At 42.5% G+C, this 20348-nt stretch overlaps 1 protein-coding gene across 1 annotated transcript in view; it reads left to right on the top strand.

Annotated features, from left to right (window-relative positions):
* The window catches only part of ABCB1 (ATP binding cassette subfamily B member 1), a 115383-nt gene extending 95667 nt beyond the window's left edge, over window positions 1-19716 (top strand). Inside the window, exons 22-28 of the mRNA XM_021689632.1 lie at window positions 2190-2290; window positions 3540-3680; window positions 7409-7565; window positions 8061-8258; window positions 15402-15608; window positions 18183-18329; window positions 19115-19716. Of these exons, the coding sequence (XP_021545307.1) occupies window positions 2190-2290; window positions 3540-3680; window positions 7409-7565; window positions 8061-8258; window positions 15402-15608; window positions 18183-18329; window positions 19115-19318 (1155 nt within the window). The 3' untranslated portion in view covers window positions 19319-19716. The remainder of the gene's footprint in view (window positions 1-2189; window positions 2291-3539; window positions 3681-7408; window positions 7566-8060; window positions 8259-15401; window positions 15609-18182; window positions 18330-19114) is intronic.
* The last annotated feature ends 632 nt before the right edge of the window (window positions 19717-20348 follow it).

The following is a 20348-nucleotide window of genomic DNA, read 5'->3' as shown; positions in this document are numbered from 1 at the left end:
AGAACATTTCCGTTTGTTTGGAGCATTATCACTGAACATATTTCTAACATGGGTCTGTACAAGGATTGTGTGCGGGTTTGACTGGAGGCGAATTTGTTCCTCTTTTTATTCTTACTGTTCTGTACTGTTCCTCTTTTTGTTCTGTACTTATAGGATTTTCTAAAATGAATGTATATTATTTTCATAGTGTGTACAGATTTTTATAAAGTATTTTAACATGAATTGAATCTGGACATTTTCCTATCTTTGTCAGTAGTTTATGGTAAACATAGGTCAATATTCTTGGCCTAGTCGGGTCCGAGTATGATTTTTTTTTTTTTTAAGATTTTATTTATTTATTTGAGACAGAGAGAATGAGAGAGAGAGAGCACATGAGAGGGGGGAGGGTCAGAGGGAGAAGCAGGCTCCCTGCCGAGCAGGGAGCCCGATGCGGGACTCGATCCCGGGACTCCAGGATCATGACCTGAGCCGAAAGCAGTCGCTTAACCAACTGAGCCACCCAGGCACCCCAGAGTATGATATTTTTAACTTTATTTTTTAAATAAGTTTTTGTTTTTAAGTACATGGTATTATTGTTTTTCTTCTAATAGCTCTTTGCATTACTCTTTAAAACTGACTTATGTTGTATCAAATATTTGCTTTTCTCTTTGAAGTTAGGTAGTTTGTATAGGATTTAGTAAGAAATAAGTGAGGTTTCATGTTTATGATTTTTAAGCTGTAAATCATTCAACTGTAAATGAATGTGTCCTTATTAGAATCACTTCTAAACATGGGGCACTTGGGTGGCTCAGTCTGTTAAAACATCTGACTCTTGATTTCGGCTCAGATCTTGATCTCAGGGCCGTGAGATCAAGCCCCATGATAGGCTCCGCACTGGGCGTGGAGCCTGCTTAAGACTCTCTCCCTCTCCCTCTGCCCCTCTCCCAGCTCTAAAAAAAAAAGAGAAAGAGAAAAAAAATCCATTCTGACCAGTGTACAGACCAGAGAAAGGAAGAACATCTTCATAGAAGAGTGATTTCCCTTACTCACTGATTTATAATTTAGACTTACAGTTTTAAAAGTTATTTCTCTTAGAATTACAGAGTTAAAAGGGACTTCAAGACCCTCTTTTCCATCCCCCTCATTTTACATATGAGGAGACCAAGACACAGAGAGCTATTTCAAAGTCCCATGGCTGATGCAAGCTGAAATCTTCATTTTGTGCACTGGAAGTTTTCATGTTTTCCACAGCCCTTTACCCAGTCTCCAAGAGGATATATTTGTCCTAATTACAAAGACTTGTTGGAAGTTGCATTCAATTAAAACAGTAACTGAATGAGGGAAACTTTCTGGAAAACAAATGGATGATATGTGCCACGTTTCTTAAGAATTCGTTTATCCCCTTTGACCTCGTAATTTCACTTTAAGAACTTCTCTCAAAATAATTTACTTTGGGCAAAGGTTTATGTGTAAGGATGTTTATCACAGCATTATTTTTAATAGGAAGAGAATGGAAAACCTTGTTCAACTGTAAAGGAATGCTTAACTGGCTGGGATATTGTGTGTCCCATTAAACATCTCATTATTAATGTATATTTAATGACCTTGGAAAATGCTCTTGATATTTATTAAGGTAAAAAATAATGATGTAAAAGCCAAAAAGAGAATTTGGTCCCAATTTTGTTAAGTACATATATGCTTAGAAAAAAATATATATATAAGCTAATATATAAGATACACATATATGGAGCTTTTTATTTGCCTTTTTTATCTTTTCAGTATTTTCCAAATATTCCTCAGTTGTCATGAATGATAATTATAAAGAGAAAAATATAAGCATCACATTTAAAATATATGTAAAATAATCATAAACCTAAAATGTGACTGTCATAGAAGAAAGAGTACTGTGATAAATGTAAAATACTGAGTTCTCAGGTGAATTTTGCCCCTATAAAGAAAGCAATGTGGCTTTAGCTAAGTGTCCCCATCTGTTTAAGCCTTAGCTTCTCTCTCTATAAAGAGGAGACTGAATTCGCCAATCTTCTTTCCAGATCTAAAATTTGATTTGATAAATTAGTTTCAGTGAAGAAGCTCATAGGTCATAATAAATGATACGTAATAATAAAATTAATTTTATTAATCTCTTTTATGGAATTCACACTGATCACCACTATTCATTCACCTTTGTGCCTGTGGGCTCTTTGTTACAGATTGCTACTGAAGCAATCGAAAACTTCCGAACTGTTGTTTCTTTGACCCGGGAGCAGAAGTTTGAATACATGTATGCACAGAGTTTGCAAGTACCATACAGGTAATAACCACTGAAGAGTGGGAGGGGAGTGTGGGGAGGCTTATCAGTCATCAGATTTGTTTTCAGAAAGGTTACTTTGGCCAGAAGGTAGGGAACAAGTGGAGAAGCTACTAGAAGGGGACCAACTGGGAAGCCCTTGTAATTATCCAGGAGAGAAATCACAAGACCTTGACCTCTCCGAGGTAGATCCTGTAACAGCAGGCAACTGATGGGAAACAGAGGGGGAGAGGATAGACAGACAATGACTCTCTGATGCCAAGTTTGGGTAATGACCCGATTATTTGCTCTCAGTGGGGCTGAGTTCTCTATGGAACCTGAAATGTGATGCATCTGTGGGGCCTGGGTAGAGGAGGTGGTGCTCCTTGAGTATGCCTTTCCTTTCTCTCTTGAGGCTTCTCTAGTGGAGAACTTCCGTATTTCCTTTAATGCACTTATCCAGTGACAGTTCTAAAAAGTAAGCCCAACCTCTCTGAGTCTCAGTTTCTTATATAGTAAAAGGAGAGAGCTGGACTTGGATGATGGGTTTTCAAACATTTTTTTAAAATAGGAGTCTTTTTTTCTGAAGATCTTTTCATTTGAAATCCCAATATATGAAACAGATGGAAATGGAGTTGACGTGGTTGAGGCAGAGGTAGGAGGCCCACAGGGCTGCCCACTCACCAGCCTGCTCTTACCTCCGCATCACCCAGGTCAGGTGGCTCAGAAAATCCACCAACATTGACGCCTTTGTGATGCCTTCTCTCACTCCCGCAGAGAGTTCAGTGTGTCTTCCTTTCTTTCCCTAACATGTTACTTATAGGGTACCTTCACTGCATAATTACAGGCGACTTGACTGGTGGGTCCCCAAAGGCAAGAATATGAGTGATTGCTCTGTGTCACTAAGCATGGTCCCTGCAGCTTGTAGGTGTTAGGTAAATGTGTGTTGAATGAACGTTGACTCTAGAGTGCATATATTTTGTATGTGCAAAGTGGGGGGAAAGGGAAGGAACTTCCATTTATGAACCCCTAGCAGGCTCTTCATGTTTTCCTTGGCTTATTTTAACTTCACCTCAACACTTTGAGGTGTAGTTAATCCTCTATTAGGAAGTTTCCTAAATTTTCACAAGTAGGAAAGTGAGGACCAAAGTTAACTTTTTTGGAAACTGAACCCATTTTTGTCTGCCACACCCCACTGCTGATCTAGCAAATGTTATGTTTTAAGGGTTGAGCAATGAAAGTCAGGTAAGTTTCATTAACGTCTCCTTTTCAGAAACTCTTTGAGGAAAGCGCACATCTTCGGGATCTCATTTTCCATCACCCAGGCAATGATGTATTTTTCCTATGCTGGCTGCTTCCGGTTTGGTGCCTACCTGGTGGCAAATAGATTAATGAACTTTCCAGATGTTCTGTTGTAAGTACTGGGTTAATATTGGCAGTTGAACTCTAGAAATAAAACTGAGGTGAACATGCTTCATGCCTGGATAGAAAACCTTACTGTAAAGCTTCATAAAGAGATTTTGGTGAATCAGAAGGTGGAATTTTGCCTGAGTCTCTGTGTATTATCACGGAAGTACCCCATTTCTTTTGCGGAATCAATGACTGCCCCTCTCCCCAGTGCTGACTCATACATTTGGCCTTTCTGAATCTGTGGCTCGGTGGGGTAGTGAATCAGTGAGGGGTTTCCAGGAGGTTTTGGCATTTGGGAAGAAGCCTAACCCTGCCCAAGGGCCTGGCTCTTTTTAAAGAAGTCTCTGAACAGAGCAGCTAAAGAACAGGTGTGGGACACTGAGTTCTGCAAGCCCTGGGAGGTTCTAGGATAAATTCGCTTTCCTTGATACAAGAAGAGCAATTAGAAGATAAGAGCTGACGAAATTCAGAAATGACAAAGGAAAAGCTAGACTGGGATTTCTGTTCCCTTGCTATGAATGCAAAAAATTGTACTTCAGTCAGGGGAAGACAGACCTGAACTTAATTATACTTCTGAAGTACTCAAATGTGCAGTTGGGTAGTGAAAAGTATGTATAACCTTTCTGAGCATCTAGGTTTTGTGGTGGGTGAGACTCTGCCCTTTGATAGCATACCATCATTAGTGGTAATACAGTTTTACATTTAAACCAGAATCATCTCAGCCTGGCTAATCTAAGGTGTTAGTGTAATGTTTCCATTCTATTGAGACATTTGCTTGTGCATGCATTATAGTTTGCTCAGGACGACCTCAACAGAGGATTTAAAATTTCTACCTAATACCTCTGTCTGACAAATGATATGCAACGAACTATTTATGACTTGGACCAAAAGATCAAAACTAGGCATCATTGTCATTGGGGCTTCGATTAGATAATTATCTGATATATTGCTTTACTTCAAGGTAAGGCATTGAACTGATGAAAGTTGCTGACACATGGGCATTTAGATTGAGAAAATCAATCTTCCAAGTGAAGGAAAGGATAGACCTGTCTGAAGAGTAGTCCATTTTTAAAAGATCTCACAAGAGTAAATGATGACAAGTTGGAGATTAACCATTTGTATAATTTTCTAGAGTCCAGAGGAGAGGATGTGATGGGCTCACAGTATTCTTCTGGGAGGGTTACCAAGCACTATGTTAGTTCCAGGCCCACTGTACACACACACACACAACGCAATATTACTCAGCCATAAAAAAGAATGAAATCTTGCCATTTGCAATGACATGGATGGAGCCGGACAGTAAAATGTTAAGCGAAGAAAAAAGTCAGAGAAAGACAAATACCATATGACTTCACTCATCTGTGGAATTTAAGAAGCAAAACAAATGAACATAGGGGGGGTAAAAAAGAAAGGCAAACCAAGAAACACTCTTTTTTTTAAAAAGATTTTATTTATTTGACAGAGAGAGAGAGACAGCCAGAGAGGGAACAGAAGCAGGCTTCCCGTGGAGCAGGGGCACCGATGTAGGGCTCGATCCCAGGACCCTGGGATCATGACCTGAGCCGAAGGCAGACGCTTAACGACTGAGCCACCCAGGCGCCCCCCAAGAAACACTCTTAACTACAGAGAACAAACTGGTGGTTGCCTGAGGGGAGGTGGGGGGGAGGGAATGGGTGAATTTGATGATGGGGATTAAGGAGCTCACTTGTCCCGATGAGCACCGAGTGTTGTTCGGGAGTGTTATGTTAACTACCTGGATTTTAAATAAAAACTTGGAAAGGAAAAAGAATATTAAAAATAAAATAATAGGGGCGCCTGGGTGGCTCAGTTGGTTAAGCGACTGCCTTCGGCTCAGGTCATGATCCTGGAGTCCCAGGATCGAGTCCCGCATCGGGCTCCCTGCTCGGCAGGGAATCTGCTTCTCCCTCTGACGCTCCTCCCTCTCATGCTCTCTGTCTCTCATTCTCTCTCTCTCAAATAAATAAATAAAAATCTTTATAAAAATATATATATATATATAAAATAATAAAAAGGCATATTGAGAAATGTGTCCAGAGGAGAGCAACTGGAATGTTGAGAGGGAAAGGATTTACCAAAGAAGCAAAGGGCCTTTTTGACAATATTCCAGATAAGGGCTGGATTATGCAAAAGGATGTACACTTTTCTTCCATTTGAAAAAGAACTTGTTAATAATAGACTTAATCAAACTTGCTACTTCCTAAAACAAAGGATGGAAGCCGACTTAGGGGAAGTTGCCTAGGGAACAAACATTGAGAACTGGACTTGATACCCTGTAGAGTCCTTCCCAGCTTTAAGCTGCTATGATTCTCATGTCATAGGTTAAGCATGTGGATTGCATGGAGCATGATTTTTGTCTTGCGAGGAGCATGATACCTGTCTCTCTAAGGAGCTCACTCTTTGCTGTACAGCTCCCATGTTTCCTAAGAACCCCAGGTAATTTCAGCACCACTGCCCATATCTGTATTTTTTTTAATAGTTGACACACAATGTTGCATTAGTTTCAGGTGTGCAACATAGTGATTCAGCTTCTCTATACATTATGATATGTTCACCACAAGTTCAACTACCATTCCTTATCATACAAGGCTATTATAATATCATTGACTGGATTCCCTATGCTGTACCTTTTATTCTCATGATTTATTCATTCCCTAACTGGAAGCCTGTCTCTCCCACTCCCCTTCACCCATTTTGCTCACCCACTCCTACCCCCTTCCCCTCTGGCAACCATCAGTTTGTTCTCTGATTTATAGGTCTGATTCTGCTCTTCGTTTATTCATTTATATTTTTAGATTCGACATGAGTGAATTCATATGGCATTTGTCTTTTTTTTAAGATTTTATTTATTTATTCGACAGAACAGCAAGAGAGTACAATCAGGGGGAGCAGTAGAGGCAGAGGGAGAAGCAGGCTTCCTGCTGAGCAGGGAGCCTGATGCGGGGCTCAATCCCAGGACCCTGAGACCACCACCTGAGCTGAAGGCAGACACTTAACCATCTGAGCCACCCAGGCGCCCCGCATTTGTCTTTTTCAATCTGACTTATTCCACTTAGCTTAATATCCTCTACATCTGTCCATGTTGTCGCAAATGCCCCCATCCATTATTGACTGTCACAATCACACTGCATAACAACCAACACGAAGCCCCAGTGACACACAATAATAAACATTCATATTTGCCCACAAGTCTGTGAGTCACCTGGGCAGTTCTGCTGCGCTGGGTTGGACACAGCAGATCTTTACTAGGCTCACTCGTGTGTGCAATGGACTACAAGCCAGTTGGCTGGAGCTCACACAGCTTGCCTCCATCTGTGCCTTGTCCTCTAGCAGGCTAGCTGGGCTTGTGGTGGTGCTGGAGAGCGAAGGCACACAAAGCCTCCCGAGTCACAGGCTTCAAACTGGCATCAGTCACTCCCACCACATCCTGTTGGCCACAGCAAGCCAGATTCAAAGGCTAGGAAAACGAATTCCCCTTCTTAAACAGAGGAACTGCCAAGTCACATTACGAGAAGGCGAGGAGGGAGAAACAGATGAAAAATGGGGCCATTTTACAATGTATTACACTGACGTGAACTGTATGAGGACAACGGTTTGTTTTATTTTTTAACTTCTGTTTTCCGTTGTGTGAGGCAATGCCCTGTGGTTGTGGAACTGTCAGCTGTCTAGCATTATGCTCCTAATTCTGCACATGCTTTGTCTGTGTTTTTGCAGGGTATTCTCAGCTATCGTCTTTGGTGCCATGGCAGTGGGGCAGGTCAGTTCATTTGCTCCTGACTACGCCAAAGCCAAAGTCTCAGCAGCCCACGTCATCATGATCATTGAAAAAACCCCTCTGATTGACAGCTACAGCACAGGAGGCCTCCAGCCTGTGAGTTTGATGTTTTGACGATAAGATACATTCCTAACGGATGAGTGGAAGTATTCTAAGAGGAAATTTAATAAAATCTGTGGGGTTTTTTAATCTGCTGGGAATGAAAAGAAACCTCCTAGATCACGAGGTCATTTTAATAAATGCTAATCATGTATGTTAACATCCAGTACTTTTGTATAACAAGGCTACTAAGGAGATAGGTAATACTGCCCAATTTATAAGCAAATCCTGTTTATCAGGTTTTATTATGTGAAGGTTACTGTATTCTTGGGGAACATATTTGAGTTAGCATTATCTGTGTTGTATTAACAATACATGCTATAAAAACACTGACTCTTTTAGATCTTATGGATTGCATTCCAGCAGTTCCAAATGCAGCCTAATTGTGATGAAAGTTCACTGTCTTTGGATACCTAGTGGTAGAGGGGGTTCTCTGTACAGTGAGTTTTCGGGATTACAATAATCATCTTTTTGTTACTGTTCTGATCTTAGAATACGTTGGAAGGAAACGTGACATTTAATGAAGTCGTGTTCAACTATCCCACTCGGCCAGACGTCCCCGTGCTTCAGGGGCTGAGCCTCGAGGTGAAGAAGGGCCAGACGCTGGCTCTGGTGGGTAGCAGCGGCTGTGGGAAGAGCACGGTGGTCCAGCTCCTGGAGCGGTTCTATGACCCCTTGGCTGGTACAGTGGTGAGCACGATTTCTTACCTCATTTTAACTTTTTCATCATCTAATTATATTTAATGTATTTAATTCTTGACTCTAAGCCATAGTTTTCCCAACCTTTAAACAACAGTCTCACTTAAAGTCTGACATCCTACCTATGGACTCCAAGCTGTGTCTTTCCCAGGCAGCTTCTCCAGCCTCTCTCAAACTGCCCCTCCACCCTCCTTCACGAGCAGCCTTTTTATCACCCCTCTCCCTTCCCTTGGCTAGGTTCCTGCTTACATGGGAAGATCTAGCAAAAAATGTAAGTAGCCAGAAAGATAGAGGAGGGGGAGAGGTGCTAAGAGAGACAAGTAAGGTGGGAGCCAAGGATGGGGAATGTTTCAAGAAGGAGAGGGTAGTCAGCAATGACAGATGCTGTGGACAGGTAGAAAGATGAAGCCTGAAAAGACATGATAGAATTTGGCAAGGAATGGGCTACTTGTGACATTTTAAAGTATTCTCAGTGAAGTGGGGTGGTGGTGGGAATGAGTTTAGTATGGCTGAGGCACGGCAGGAAGGGGAAGTGGAGATTGAGTGCAGACTATCTAGAAAATCAAAGGTGAAAGAATGACTATCAAGAACAGCAGTGTGAGTGGGGAGGCAGAGTCCAGGGGAGAGGTTCAGGAGGGCGAAATCTGGAACATTTTTATGGCTGAGGATGAGATAAAATCATTGAGAGAGGGTTTTGAAACACCTTCTAAGGAAAAAAAAAAAAGCAAGATCAACAAATTTAGGGAGCAGATAAAGAATATAGAGGGATTCCCTTTCCTTTCATGAACTAAAAGAATAAATGAAGGGTCACGTATATTTGTTAAACATTCAACAAACATTTACTGCGTGCCTGTCAGGGACTATCTTAGGTCCTGAGATGAGATAGGAGTCATGAAGGGAGTGGTGAAATTTTAAATGGCTACAAGGGAAAATAGGAAAAGAATCAAATTAGGAAGGAACAGAAGAAATTTTTATTATGTAGTTATGTAGTTATTGGTTGTACTCAGAGGTGCTATTAAAAATATTTAACGACAAGGGGGCCTGGGTGGCTGAGTTGGTTAAATGTCCTGAGTCTTGATTTCGGGGCAGGTCATGATCTCAGGGTCATGAGATCAAGCCCCACATTGGGCTCCGTGCTGGGCATGAAGCCTGCTTAAGATTCTCTCTCTCGCTCTCCCTCCGCCCCTCCCCACGCTTCCCTTTCTAATAAAAAAAAAAATTAACTACTAGAATGTCATGGGCAAACAGAATGGACACCTCTTCTGTAGTCATATTGATGCCCCAGCTCCATATGGGCCCCACTTGCATTAATGACTGTCATGAAAATAGAGCTTTCAACCTATAGTCCAGGTCTCTTTTTAAATTCAGTCATGCTTAGTCATAAATATTTCTTTATTGTATTCTGTTCAGTCTGTTTCTTAACAGCTACATAAGTTTTATCGCTTATTTTTACTTTCTTATTTTATATTTTCTGTGAATTCTGATTTTATGCTTCAGTTGTGCTGTTAAAGTTTGAACAGAGGACTCTAAAGAAGAGACAAAAGAAGTAATTGCAGAAGGAAATGTTAGCTCTCAGACACTGATTATGGCCCTTCACAGATGTTGAGTAAGCATTGTATTAAATGTTGAGCTCTAATGAATTATAGGTTATGATGTCTGCACTCCAAGACTTTACCTGAAGAGATGGGGCATATACTTCCATGAGTTACATAAAAGAAGATAGGCCTAGAGCTGTCTCTTAAGGGATAAGTAGAGCTGGTTGCCTCAGAGTGAAAGAGTGAGCAGTCAGGAGGATGTCATTTGATGCAAGAGACAAACTGAGGGTTGCTGGAGAGGAGGTGGGTGGGGGGATGGGGTAACTGAGTGGTGGGCATTAAGGAGGACATGTGATATAATGAGCACTGGGTATTATATAAGACTGATGAATCACTGACCTCTACCTCTGAAACCAATAATACATTATATGTTAATTAATTGAATTTAAATTTTTTTTAAAAATATTTTATTTATTTATTTGACAGAGAGAGGCAGTGAGAGAGGGAACACAAGCAGGGGGAGTGGGAGAGGGAGAAGCAGGGAGCCCGATGTAGGGCTCGATCCCAGGACCCTGAGATCATGACCTGAGCCAAAGGCAGACGCTAACGAGTGAGCCACCCAGGCGCCCCTTGAATTTAAATTTTTTAAAAATTCTTAAAAATTTAAAAAATAGGGGCGCCTGGGTGGCTCAGATGGTTAAGCGTCTGCCTTCGGCTCAGGTCATGATCTCAGGGTCCTGGGATCGAGCCCTGCATCGGGCTACCTGCTCCTTGGGAGCCTGCTTCTCCCTCTGCCTTTCTCTCTCGCTCTGTCTCTCATGAATAAAAAAAAAAAAAAAAAATTTAAAAAATAAATACTAAAAAAAATAAATAAATTTGAAGTGGGGAAAAAAAAAAAGAAAGATAATGTGAGCTGTGGTTGATAGTTGATTTGCTCCCAATGTCCTTATAGCCTATTTTGGCTGAAATAGCAGATTTAATGGGAGTTGTGATTCTTAAACTTTTAAATTATAACCTATTTAGGAAGAGCAAAAAAAAAAAAAAAATCTCATGACCTCCCCACTGCACCCATAGTCACATGTGTTAGTTTAGCACTGCTACTAAAGAGAATCAGCCTATGCCTTCCAGATTTTGCACAGTGCATCTCACTGGTAGAACCACGGTTACTTCCAGAACCAGAAGGGAATCTGGGAAATAGTCTTTAGCCTTCCACTCCCTTCGTATATGGAAGGGTAGACAGAGAAGAATATGGAAATGAATGCGGAGTGCACAGGGCAATAACCGTCTCAAGACAGTACTGAAAACGCAAGGAAAACAACGTGTCCTTGTCTATTGTAGGAACACTGTTATCTGCTCCTGTACATTTATTTGTGCTAGAGCTTTGAAGTACTACCAAGTGGTCATAGCAGCCAGCATTCTTAGCGAAGTGTCCTTAAGAAGCACGAGTAAAGGGCACCTGGGTGGCTCAGTCGTTAAGCGTCTGCCTTCGGCTCAGGTCATGATCCCAGGGTCCTGGGATCGAGCCCCGCATCGGGCTCCCTGCTCAGCGGGGAGCCTGCTTCTCCCTCTCCCACTCCCCCTGCTTGTGTTCCTGCTCTCGCTATCTCTCTCTCTGTCAAATAAATAAATAAAATCTTTAAAAAAAAAAAAAAAAGAAGCACGAGTAAATGTGCCAAGCTTTTTTATGAATATCAATTAGTACCCCTTAATAACCCGGTTAGTAGGTGACTAGTAATTAGTTCTTGTTGCCATGTAAAACTGAGTGTGGATCTGAGCATGATCGCTCATAGTAACTGAAGAAAGATGGGACCCTGAGGTCAGGACGTCCTCATGACCATCAGTGGGCCTTGAATGATACTTTGAGACATACTGACTGGAGCTGTGGTTCTTGGAACGACTAAAGAACACAGCCACCCTGGCTCATTCCACTCTGTCAGGATCTGGCCTGTTAATTTTTACAATTTTCCTAGATGGATTCTGATGCCAGCCATCGTTTGAGAACCACGGAACTGATAAATTTGAAAGGTGTAGGTTAAATTGTGGAGAGTCTTGAAAAGTGAAGCTGCTGAGTTGTACAGAGGGGGCATTCCAAGTTTTGTGGGGCCTGCAGGTTATACATTTCTAGGGACTCTACTTAAAAAAATACAAAATTACGAATGTAAAATTAGGCACAAAAGTGAATATTTACTTCTAACAAAACAAATCACAACAAAATATTGAAACCTTAAAGATTCAGGTCCCTTTTCTCATTTATATATTTATTTATTTGAGTGAGAGAGAGTGAGCACAAGAGAGAGCATGAGTTGGGGGAGAGGGAGAAGCAGACTCCCCACTGAGCAAGGAGCCTGGACCCTGGGATCATGACCTGAGCCAAAGGCAGATGCTTAGCCGACTGAGCCACCCCAGTGTCCCTCAGGTCCCTTTCCTTTTTAGGCTGATACATAAATACTCACCTGGAAGAGCACCCTGACGTCAGCCTGGCCTCCCTCCCCTGGAACACAGTTCAGCTGTCAGCAGTTACCTGCAGTTCAGGACCCTTGAAGCCAAACTTCATTACCTTCCTGTTAAATCGCCTCTGATCTAAGTCTTCCCCGACCTTTCCTTTCTCCCCTCCAGTCTATCACATGCAGAAGTCCTGTCGTCATAGTCTGGGTATTACCGGGTGGGCCCCTGAGCTAACATGGGGCATTCCTCTGTGAGGGAGGACAGAGAGTATTTTTCAATTATAAGGCACTTGTGTTACCAAAACCCAACCTATACTGTATAAATTCAATCCTCGCTCCCCTGGTTACTGTGTGATCTTGTGTAAGTTACTTAACTTTGCTCATTTTTGAATCTGTAAAATGGAGATTAAAACCACACCTACCCCAGGGACGCCTGGGTGGCTCAGTCCGTTAAGCGTCTGACTCTTGGTTTCAGAGTTCAGGTCAGGATCTCATGGGTCGTGAGATGGAGCCCCAGGGTCGCTTAGCAGGGAGTCTGCTTGGGTTTCTCTCCCTCTGCCCCTCCCCCCCACTCACCACACACACTCTCGCTCTCTAAAATAAATAAATAAATTTTTTTTTTTTTAGATTTTTATTTATTTATTTGACAGAGAGAGAGATAGTGAGAGCAGGAACACAAGCAGGGGGAGTGGGAGAGGGAGAAGCAGGCCTCCTGCCGAGCAGGGAGCCCGATGTGGGACTCGATCCCAGGACCCCGGGATCATGACCTGAGCTGAAGGCAGACGCTTAACCGACTGAGCCACCCAGGCACCCTCTAAAATAAATAAATAAATCTTAAGAAAACAAGAAAAGACACAGCTACCTCACTAGAGTTGTTGTGAAGATTAAACAAGAGAATGCATGAGACATGCTTATCACTGGACCTATAATGTAGTCAGTGCTCAATAATTTATCTGTAATCATGATTTCAGAGTAAATACGTAGAGCAGAATAATACATATTTTTAACATTTGATTGTGCTAATGAAGGCAGCAGTGCATTTAACGATCTAGGATAGAGATAGCTAGTCATTTAACCTGGTTTTACCTTATTATTACCAAGGTGTTTACTTTTCTGGTTAAGTTTTATTTAGGTCAGTATCTTTTGAACAGTGTTCACCAATTCCCCAAATATCCTTGGTCTTCCCTCAGACCATCACCCATGCCTCAGCCAAAGAAGCTCTGCATTGGTGTCTTTTACATTTAGGCTTCTAAACGTGTTTTCTCTACAGAAAGGATGCTTCAGGTAGCACAGGCTTTAAGTATTTGCAATTCCAGTGCATTATGTGGGCATGAGGAGGGCCAAGAGTGTTACTGTATTCAGCGTGATAGAGAAACTCATTAAAACTTGATGGGATCCTTCACATTTGTCTAATCATATTAGTTAGGCAGTGTCTGTTTTCCTCCCAGGAGCATAAGCTTGGAGAAAATTATGCTACTCCTTCCCTGAGCTTTCCATTTCTCAAGTACAGTGTTCCACCTCACAAGATCTGCTGTTTTGCCACATTCTTGTATGGTTTTTACTGCCTCTCTCCACCCTCTACTTCCCACCTTCACTTAACACTGTAAGGAAGCCTAGAACATAGATGCTGAAAGAGTCTCCATGGCAACTGGGCTGGGTACTAATAAGGTCGTGACTGTGTTTCCTATCCCTGCACTTACCAGCTTTACAAACAGAAGCTATGTTCCTGCGGCAAAGACTGTACCTTACCCCTGGCTAGCTGTCTCCCAGGGACACCCAGCTGGGCACATGGGATCCAGAGAGTATATATAGCACGGTAGACACTCACCAGCACTATGGGAAAAGCCTGAAGCTGAGTCACTTGCTTCTTCAGAGGGGATGAATAGCTCTCTCCCTTGAATACCAGTTCTCTTGCAAAGTAGATCTTTTGGGCAGACTTATGTGCATCCGAGCAAGGCTAGAAGGAGCACTCTCCAGGCTCCTGCAGGGTAACCCCAGGAGCCAGGTCATTAGAGAAGAGGCAGCTTCTCCCTCCTATTCCGTTGGCCCAACATTGTAGATGTCTGTCCATCATTTCGGCCGCCCAGCCTGCGTCCAGCCACTGTAGTTTTAATGACAGCGACACAGAGTTACCAATCTCTGGCAGTCTTGGAGCACATACGTAGTGCCCAGCACTGTGCTCAGTGGGGTCTAGACGTGATCTCATGCAGGCCTCAGTTCTATGAGTTTAGGAATAATTATCATAATTCCCATTTTACCCGCAAAGAAGCTGTCAGAGAAATTAATTCATTTCCCCAAGATCAACAACTACATGGAGATACAGGCGCCACCTTCCCACACTTCTTTTCCATTTAACTGCTGCATCCCATTCGTCCAAAACCTGATTCTTAGAAACCTGACCTGCAAACCTATTATGTGCTCACAGTAGTTACTGATTTCCAGTCTAATCTCAGCTACTTTTCTTGTGAAAAACTGATATGTAAGAAGGATGCCGACAAATTTCATGGTATAAAGCCGTACAAACTTATTATCTTACAAATTCTGGAAGTCAGATGTCTAGAATGGATTTCACCAGGCTAACATTAAAGTGCCACCAGGGCGGTGTTCCTTCTGCAGGCTCTAGGGGACCGTTTTCTTCCTCTAGCTCCTGGCCCCTTCCTTGAAGCCAAGAATGGCTTCAAAGCCAACAATGACTAATTGAGTCTTGGTCATATTGCACCGCTCTGATACTGTCCTGCCTCTCTCTTGCACAGTGAAGGACCCTCATGATTACACTGGGCCCACCTGGATCATCCAAGATCATCTTATTTTGAGATCAGCTGATGAGCAACCTTATACCTTAACTCCCTTTGCCATGGGATGTAGCATTCAGAGGTTTCATGGATTAGAATATGGATATCTTGGGGGTGGGGGCATTATCCTGATTACCACATGCATATATCGGAAACCAGGGTTAAAACAGAATGAGCATGACAGTTCATCAGAGCATACAGTTATGACCTTGTTCAGTTGACTTTGACAACCCAAACTCAACAGACCAACAAAAATATCGTCCCATGGTAACTTGACAATTTTAGTGTACGAGATAACGATACTGATTTTGCTTAATTAAAAATGTGCTGGTCCTGAAGTTACCTATGTACTCTCGTTTTCAGCTAATTGATGGCAAAGAGATAAAACACCTGAATGTCCAATGGCTCCGCGCACACCTGGGCATTGTGTCCCAGGAGCCCATCCTGTTCGACTGCAGCATTGCAGAGAACATTGCCTACGGAGACAACAGCCGGGTCGTGTCACAGGAAGAGATCGTGCGGGCGGCCAAGGAGGCCAACATACACCCCTTCATCGAGACACTCCCTGATGTAAGTCTTCCTCCAATTTAGGAACCCAAGAGCCTGTGGCAACCTCCCTGGCCTGCACTTTGATTTCTAAAGGGCTGGTTTCCCAAAGGTGAAGAGAAGTAAGCAACCGAAATACATACCTGTATACAACATCTTGCTGTACTTCCTATCCCCATTTGATACTGTGTTTGCATGATCACCCGACTGGCTCCCCCTGTGAGCAAGCCTGACCAAAGAGTGCATATTTGGAGGAAGCCTTTCCCTCCGAGCCTAAGTACAGCACCCACAGAAGCAGGCACCAGCCCCTCCACGCCCATTTCTCTCCTGACCTTCCTTCTGCCTCCTTGCTGCTCTCTCCCAAGCTGCAAACCTACCTCTGTGGAGTCGGGCCAGGCTGGGGAACTGAACCCATGTCAGAAAGAAGGCTCTCCCTCAATAGAGCTGAGCCCTTGGAGTGAGTGTGGTATTACGTAATCTCTCATCATTGCACATTTCGTGGCCCCCAAGCTCTGCTTATAGGGCTGATTCTCAAAACCTTCCTTGGGGCTCCCTGAGCTGTTGTCCATGATGCCCCCAAATTCTTCCTGGGAAATTAGATAAAAGGAACCTCTTGCCCTCTCTTAAGCCCCTTAGGTGCTGCATTTTGAAGTCACCTTGACCTGGCTTGTCTATACGCCCTCCCATTATCACCAGTTAGTTTCTTTATAATAAGGAAACACTCCTCAAAAATAAAGTTCAGTAGCCTCAAACCAGCAGGGAAGGCAATTTCCTTATGGGGAAGGATGGCGATACCAGCTGGCCCTAACTCTTTCCCAAACTTCCTTTTCTTGAGGCTCTTCTTCTGATAACTGTTGCCACCACATCATAGACCCCCAGGAGGAGGAATTGTTCCTTTCCCCTCCATTTAACCTTCTTGCCCAGCTGTGGATAATCAGTCTTTCCCAAGGCTAGAAAACTTGAAAGATAAAGCTTCAATCCCTTTACTAATGATCTCAAAGTATGGGCCTGAACCATCACATTAGAACCTGCTGGATCAAAAACGTTGGAGGTAGAGTCTAGCAATCTGTGTTTTAACAGCCCAGATACCAGGCTGCAGTGTGAGCACCACTGGGCTAGGGGTTAACAAAGACAAACACAGAGAGTAAATATTAACTTGCTTATTAAATATACCTTGCCCCTCTGGCATTCATTTGTCTGCCACAGGGACCCAGCCTTTCTGGGCTCCCAGTCTTGAGCCCTGTTTTCTGACCAAGGACCCACCTTCTTTACCTGAGCGATTCCTACTAGAATTTAGCTCACCCTGCAGGAAGCTATTCTGGTTACTGACTTCCTTCAGGGTTACAGCCCTGCCTTTACCTGCTGCAAGAGGATCATATGGTCTCAGTGCAGCCTGGGAACCCCTGCCCTCACATGGGACACACAGTGCTCCTGCCTCCTGAGGCACCTGCGGCCCTGGGGTCCTGGGACTCCACCTGCAAGTGCAGATCTCAGTCTGACTGCTATTGAACTAGGGCAACCAGATACAGCCAATAAAAATAGGCAATCCTATATATAGAACATAAATTTTTAAGTGAAACTCCGGGGGTCAGAATCAGAGCCCATGATTTGACTAAAATTCCAGCCTGGCAAGGGGCTGAAAATGATGATAGTATTGTTCTCTAGGTTACACCTGCTGTCACGTCTTGTTCCTGCTCTCCCCTTCATATCCTTTTAACTCCTGTCCCTGTCATCCTATTGAGTAGTTAATGACAATTATCTACTGTGGGACACAATATGTGAAGAACTTTGGGAGAACTCTAAAATCAAAAAATTAAAAAAGGAGATTTTAGCTTTTAAAGTTAGATATCAAGATGGAATTCCTTAGCATCCATTAAAATTTTTGAAGTCTTAGAGATTTATAAAAACAGATATCCGAAGGCTAGCTAGCATCCCAAGAAATGGCTTCCCTTCCTGACTTCAGTATAGAGAGCACCACCTGCTGGTTGTAAGTAAAATGAGCTTCATTTATTGCATAGCCCGTTTAAGTCCGATTTCCTTCCTCGAACCAAACTTGTCCCAAATATAATGAAACCAGAAGACTGGAAGAGACTAACATTGTAACAGTATTCTTCCTCATAAAGATACTGACTTGTTTACGCTAAAACACAGCTCTCAGACCAAAATGTTTATTTTATTTAAAAAAAAATTTTTTTTAAAGATTTTTATTTATTTGAGAGAGAGAGAGAGAGAAAGAGAGTACACGTGAGAGCACCAGCAGGAGCAGGAGCAGAGGGAGAGGGACAAGCAGACTCCCCCCTGAGCAGGGAGCCCAACATGGGGCTCGATCCCAGGACACCAGGATCATGACCTGAGCTGAAGGCAGATGCTTAATGGACTGAGCCACCTGGGTGCCCCCCCAAATGTCTATTTTCAAGAAGAGAGATCAGACCTGCCATTTAGAGCTACATTTTTGATGTTTAAGCCTCTATGAGACCATTCGTAGCTTCTGAACCAAAATTTGTCTGTTTATGGACGTAGTCATCCTATTTTCTGTGAGCAAACTCTTTTTTAGGATTACCAGTTCTCTGTTTCATAATAACAAAACCCTATTCACAGAAATATAACACCAGAGTAGGAGACAAAGGAACCCAGCTCTCTGGGGGCCAGAAGCAGCGCATCGCCATAGCTCGTGCCCTTGTTCGACAGCCTCATATTTTGCTTTTGGATGAAGCTACATCAGCTCTGGATACAGAGAGTGAAAAGGTAAGCATTTAAATTGGATTCATCACCCTTGAATTGGTTGTCCTTAAATGCTTCTGTCTTCCACAGTAGAGAACAAAATTCAGCCCAGATATGTTGTTACTTACATCAGTTTTCCGCAGAATGTGGACACTTTCTGTAGCTGTTATTCAGGAGACCTAAGACAAAATAAGGGAAATCAGTCTTAGAGCACTCAGGCTCCAAAAAATAGCCTTGGATCAGTTTGTATTGACCAAAGACGCCATGTTCAGGAGGCCACTTTCCCATTTCTACCAGTGGCATCTCCAACTCTAAAGAAGTGGGAGGTTAATACACTATAAAAGCTGACTCTACCTTAAGATAAATATTAGTAATCATTTTCAGTTGGAGAAAAAGTTGACTATTCAGGTATCTGAAAGACAAATTAATTCTTTACTAAAATCCCAAAATTCAAGGAGCCTGTGTTCAGCCTGTGCTCAGTCTCCCTGGATTTGCTGTAGAGCTGGACTGGAGGGTGGCTCTGAAGGATGTTGTGTGGGTGGGCACACCAGTAAATGTCTTCAAATGATTGCACAGACTCTATTTATTGTCATAACTTCAAGAGTAGATGACTCCTGCCTCAGAACTAATCCAGACTAGGATTCCCTTATCTTCCAATACGACAAATTCTTTGCTTTGTGAATTCTGTGATATTTCACTGATCCCGTCATTAAGGAAGGACCTCTTGTTGGAAGATTGTGGGCCTTATTATGGAGGAGGAAGGGAGAGGACAGTTTTTATCAGAATTAATTTATGTGGTTATTGATCAGGTTGTCCAAGAAGCCCTGGACAAAGCCAGAGAAGGCCGCACCTGCATCGTGATCGCTCACCGCCTGTCTACCATCCAGAACGCAGACTTAATAGTGGTGTTTCAGAATGGCAAGGTCAAGGAGCATGGCACGCATCAACAGTTGCTGGCTCAGAAAGGCATCTATTTTTCCATGGTCAGTGTCCAGGCAGGAGCAAAGCGCTAGTGAACTGTGACCATAGGAGCTGTTAAATATTTTCTAATATTTGTGTTAAAACATGGCATTTAATCAAAGTTAAAAGTGAGCGCTTACTGGAAAAACTCTGTAGAATTACCTGTTTAACATTTCCTGCCACAACCGAAGATTATTTCACCAAGGTCAGAGTCTTCAGATTTTGTAATTAAAGGAACCAAAAGAAACATTATCAAATGGAATAAAATACTGGTGTTAATTGCATTATAAAACTTACAGAATAATTCAAAGTAGACTTTGTTAATAAATTGTATAGTTTTTGTTTATATTTTCTCATTTGTAACTTACTGCCTTGCTGAAAGATTATAGAAGTGGCAAAAAGTACTGAATGTTTGCATAAAGTGCTATAATAAAACTAAACTTTTATATGACCGGAGTCATCTTTTTTTTTTTTTTAAAGATTTTATTTATTTATTTGACAGAGAGAGACACAGTGAGAGAGGGAACACAAGCAGGGGGAGTGGGAGAGGGAGAAGCAGGCTTCCTGCTGAGCAGGGCGTCTGATGCAGGGCTCGATCCCAGGACCCTGGGATCATGGCCTGAGCCGAAGGTAGATGCTTAACGAGTGAGCCACCCAGGTGCCCCATGACCGGAGTCATCTTGTCTAAAATGCTTGTAAATACATCATCTCCCAGTTGGAATATTAAAGATTATTTCTGCATTTGAAAGACTTCTTTAAAAACTTCCATTAATTTTTGTGAGAATGGTTAAATAGTGTAAATAATTCCGATTGCACATGTCTTTTCACAGTGGGTCCTGCTGAACCACCAGTCTTCATTCTTTGTGGATGTGATCCTGCTGGTTCTTGTGTTTCTACATTATGGTGGCTCTCAAACCAACCACACACATCACTGCAGAATTCTAGGGATTGGGGTGGAGCCCAGGATGTGCAGTTGTGAAGTGTATACTCTGATGTACGTCAAATATTTTGCCTTGCTCTTATAAAGGGCTCTTACAGGATTTTAATATTTCTGCACGTTAAAAAATGTAACAACTGTTTTTC

This window comes from Neomonachus schauinslandi, chromosome 12 (assembly GCF_002201575.2).
Source record: "Neomonachus schauinslandi chromosome 12, ASM220157v2, whole genome shotgun sequence".
Classification (NCBI taxonomy): Eukaryota; Metazoa; Chordata; class Mammalia; order Carnivora; family Phocidae; genus Neomonachus; species Neomonachus schauinslandi.
This window is presented reverse-complemented; position numbering and strand designations above follow the sequence as displayed.